General features: G+C 51.2%; 1 protein-coding gene across 1 annotated transcript in view; it reads right to left on the reverse strand.

The window, feature by feature from the left end:
* Window positions 1-32: 32 nt before the first annotated feature.
* PROSER2 (proline and serine rich 2) overlaps window positions 33-4,648 on the reverse strand; it is a 25,593-nt gene continuing 20,977 nt past the window's right edge. The window contains exons 3-4 of the mRNA XM_021715900.1: window positions 4,564-4,637; window positions 33-134 (exon numbers count right to left, since the gene is read on the reverse strand). Of these exons, the coding sequence (XP_021571575.1) occupies window positions 33-134; window positions 4,564-4,637 (176 nt within the window). The remainder of the gene's footprint in view (window positions 135-4,563; window positions 4,638-4,648) is intronic.

Consider the following 4,648-nt stretch of genomic DNA (forward strand, 5'->3'; position numbering starts at 1 on the left):
GGTCAGCCAGTGTGGAGGGATTTAAAGCAGCCTCAGGAGCCAGAGGAGCCTGAGCGATACTCGGCCAGTGAGGGCGGCAGCCTCTCTCCGGCCTGCACCAGGCCTTGCCTCAGATCTTCGGTGTGGGACAAGAACTGGGGATGCGAAGGAGTCAGGAGGCAGAAGGCGGCGTTGGGGCTCCCTCCCCCACCCCGCAGGGCGACTTAGGCCTCTCCTCCCCCGGTTGGTGAATGCTAGATTACCCTTGAGGCTTTTAGGTCATTCCTGGGAGTCCATGTTTCCCCTTTTAGCTAGTCGTTACATAGAAAGTTCCACTTTATTGTTTTTTGAGACCGGGACTCTCTACTGCCCAGGCTGGAGTGCGGTGGTGCAATCATAGCTCACTGCAGCCTTGAACTGGGCTCAAGAGATCCCCTCGTCACTGGGACTACAGGTGTGCACCACCACGCCCGGCTATTTTTAAAAAATCTTTTGTAGAGATGGGTCTGAAACTCCCGGCCTAAAGTGATCCTCTGGCCTTGGCCTTCCAAAGCCCTGGAATTACAGTTGTGAGTCAGCCGGCTTCTACAGTTGCATGATAAGAAGGCAGCCTGGGCCTGGTGCAGTGGCTCACGCCTGTAATCCTAGCATCTGGGAGGCCAAGGTGGGAGGATTGCATGAGTTCAGGAGTTCAAGACCAGCGTAGGAAACATAATGAGGCCTAATCTCTGCACACACACACACACACACACACACACACACACACACACACAAATTACCCTGGCGTGGTGGCACGCACCTGTAGTCCCAGCTACTTGGGAGGCTGAGGTGGAAGGATTGTCTGAGCCTGGGAGGTCAAGGCCCTGGTGAGCCATGATCGTGCCACTTCATTCCAGCCTAGGTGACAGAGTGAGGCTCTGACTCAAAAATAAACCAAAAAACCAAAAACCGAAAAACCCCACCAGCCTAAAGAAACCCCTTCTGAGCTCCTGGGTTGTCCTGCATATCCCCAGGGCAGAGTCACTACGTTTTTTTGAATCAAGAGAACTTTCATTGGGACTTCAGCTGTCACGCAAAGGCTGAGGGTTCTGAGGCTAAGAACATGGTGTGTGTGTGTGGGGGGGTGCCCTCGGGCCTCTTCTCCTGGGACTGGCTTCCCTCACAGGGCTGAGCCGGAGGCCCGGGGAGGCCGGCCAGCCTGCCCGATTCCCGGCCACGCCTCCGCTTCAGATTCAGTGACAAGAGTCCCGATTTTCCCAGGGCATGGGCGCTCACAGCCCTGTCTTCTCTTTTCTCTGAGTTGAAAACAGGGCTTGTCCATCTAGCAGATTAGAAAAGGATGTGGGAACTTGCTCCCCGTACCTTAAAGCAGGGGGAAAAAGCCTTGTTGTGAAGACACAAAACCTGTTTGGTGACTTGTCATTTCAATGAAAACACCAACCTCAGGCAGGTGAGCATTCCTGACTCCTCCCCTTCCTCCTCCCGCCTGGCTGGGGGACCACAGGCTGAAAAACAAGGTTGCTGCCGTTCAGGGAGATCCACAGCATGACAAAGAGCATTTAAGGCGCAGTTTAGGGGGGAAACGTTTGTCAGTTTTGCCATGTCACAGGGGTGACACACTCAGAGCAAAACCTGGACCCTGGGAAAACAGCAGCGCAGAAGTTTCTTGGTCAAAGTTAACTGTTGGCGTGTTTGTCTTAGATCTCTCTCTGTTCTTTGTTAGTCGTTAAAGAACGGATTTCTTAGATCACCTGTATAAAAAAACATCACCACCAAATTCTCTGAAAGGTCTGAATCCTCACAGCCAGAGTTGGGGGAATTTAAAGAAAATACATTTCCGAATTTTTTTTTAGTAAGAAAGTCACTCCTGTGGGTCCTGTGAGGCCTCACGTATCCACTCCATGAGAGAGTTTCTTTTTCTAATTTTTGAGTCTCACTCTGTCACCCAGGCTGGAGTACAGTAGCGAGATCACAGCTCACCCCAGCCTTGACCTCCTGAGCTCAAGAGATCTTTCTGCCTCAGCCTCCCGAGTAGCTGGGACTATAGGTGTGCGCCACCACGCTTGGCTCATTTTTGTACTTTTTGTAGAGATGAGGTCTTGCTATGTTGCCCAGGCTGGTCTTGAACTCCTGGGCTCAAGTCATCCTCCCACCTCAGCCTCCCAAAGTGCTGGGATTACAGGCATGCGTCACTGAACCTGGTCTGTGAGAGTTCATTTTCACATCCTCTTGGAGTTTTGAGTGAAGGATCCTAGTTAAAAACTCGTGCAGCCCAACACGGGTTGATGGGGGAGGCCGTGGCTGGTCCTGGAGTCGCCCTCGACGGCTCTGAGTCAGTCAAGCAGAGCCCAGGGCTCTTGGCAGGCCCCGTGGCGGCATTGCCCAGTGCCTGAGGGACCTGGGTCTCAGCCTTACAGGGAAGTGGGGGAAGGGTGGGGCCGAGGTCAACATGTCTGCCAGTTCTGTGACAAGGACGTGTGCCAGGACCACGCATCAGGAGGCCGTGCATCGGGAGGAGAGGGCTGGGGCGCGTCCCTTGTCCTGGGCACTGCAGGTATCGCCACGGGCAGGCGGGGCTCGCCCCTTCTGGAGAGCAAAAGGTCACTTTTTCCCTGATGTAATAAGATCAAGAGTTTCATAAGACTGGAGACCGATTTATAGTCACCACTTGAAAAAAGGCAACCGGGCTTTTAGGAGCCACCCTTCCTTTTCGTCCCAGTTTTGCTTTGAAATCCGTGTGTCCTTGAGATGACCTTGAGCCAGATGGCCTTTCAGAACAGCACAGAGTTATGGCAGGAAGTTACGGCCCCTCCACAAAGCAGACTTTCTGTCAGCGTGATTCACACATGCTGGCTTGCCGGCAGCTGTGACTTGAGTCGCGTACAGAACATACGGCTTTAATTCCTAGGGCTGTGGACACGGTCACGGCCAGCGGTACAGTCCGTATAATTATGAATAAAGAAACGACGAATCAAGAGAAGGAATAGATATAATAATTTAAAAGAAAGTAATTGAGAACACGGTACATCATGCGAAAACAGTGTCAATTATACTTGAGATAAAACTCAGTTTATTGTTCAAAAGTGTGATTATGAGAACAAACATACTACTATCGGAGTCAAGTTCATCCTACTCACAATGGAATCATAGGATAAGATAAAAAGAAACAAGCCTCACGTATAAGGAATATTTAATACGTTAATCGTATCAAGGCCTTCTGTTATTAAATACTGTGCGGCATCTCACTTTGCAAAAAGGAACACTGCCCTCCTAAGTCCTTTGAACAAATCCAACACAAACGGGAGAAACATCCAAAGTAGCTACTTTGCAAAGTTATAAAGTACCTACTTAAATTAAGATCATTAAGAATCCACAAGCTGACGATTACTCATGAGAAAACAGCTGGACGAAACACTAAACACTGTTCTTCTAAGGAAGAAATGGCAACCATTCAGCGTCTGTCACTTACAAATGGAATACGATGAAATCGCCCCTCACGGCTCACTTTAAAGTCTGCATTTCAGCAACACTCAACAGGAAAGCAGCAGGCTGTGTTTGTTTGGGCGCTGGCTGGATGTACACACACGAGGGCCTGACCCCTCGGCGCCCCTCCTGTCTATCTTCAGAGGGCTCAGACTCCAGCCCTCAGTGGTCCTGATGACAACGCTCGTGGACACAACTCACCATCGGACACAGCCCGGGAGAAAACCAGTTTTGCATGCCGTGTAACCTCGCTCGCTGCTTTTCCCCTTTTAAGTTAACCCTGACATCTTGCTCATGGAACATTCACCCACTGGGATCTTAAGAGTCTTCTGTGTCCTTCTGTTTGCTTAGCTACCTGGGAACATGCAGAACTCAAACGAGGTGGTAATGAGGGGAGATTCATCTTTTGAAGTGTTCCTCGCTAAAAAAAGGGATTTTCTTGCTTACTTGGGAGCAGGGAAGATTGTTTCAGTTGGGAACAGAGGAACACACCGTGAGGAAAAGTGCTTTGGTTCACCAAACCATCACGGTGACATGTCCTCGAGAGACTACCATCCTGGGAGGTGACAATTTCTTGGATCACCCATCACGATGCTGAGGGACTGGATGTGCTGGCATCCCACGGTTACTTCAGAGGGCTTTCTGAAGCTTAATTCAGGTAATAATGAACGGGCATGTACATACGCAACACCCGAATATGTGTATGTTAGCCTATGTATATCTACAAACACAAGGCGCACACATCCACACACCACTAGCTTGTGCGCAGACGTCCCGGACCTCGCAGCCTGGTGGGACCTGCTTTCTCAAAATGACCCCCTTTTCCAAGCTCAGCCTTCTCATTTCACGCCCACAACTCAAAATTATAGTTCACCACGCTCACAGGGTTCACTGCAACTTTCAATGTAAAAAACCGAACACACGGAATCGTGTCAGGGAACAAGAGCACCATCCTCCAAGAACAGACACCAAACCGCAAGACTATATTGAGACGCTAGAAAAAACGGAACGAGCAGGTCTTTATTCTTTAGACGAGGGCAGGTCCTGAGTGTGGGGGCCCCAGCCTGGCGTTCCGTCCCGGCCCCCAAAGGTGGCAGGTACGCATCCCGGACGCCGCCGGGTCTCCAGGCCCCGCTCCGAGTCCCGCGGGAGGCGGACCGGACGCAGCCCGGACGCTCGGGGGGGG

Source organism: Carlito syrichta, unplaced genomic scaffold (genome assembly GCF_000164805.1).
Source record: "Carlito syrichta isolate Samal-C Ts95f unplaced genomic scaffold, Tarsius_syrichta-2.0.1 Scaffold308004, whole genome shotgun sequence".
NCBI lineage: Eukaryota > Metazoa > Chordata > Mammalia > Primates > Tarsiidae > Carlito > Carlito syrichta.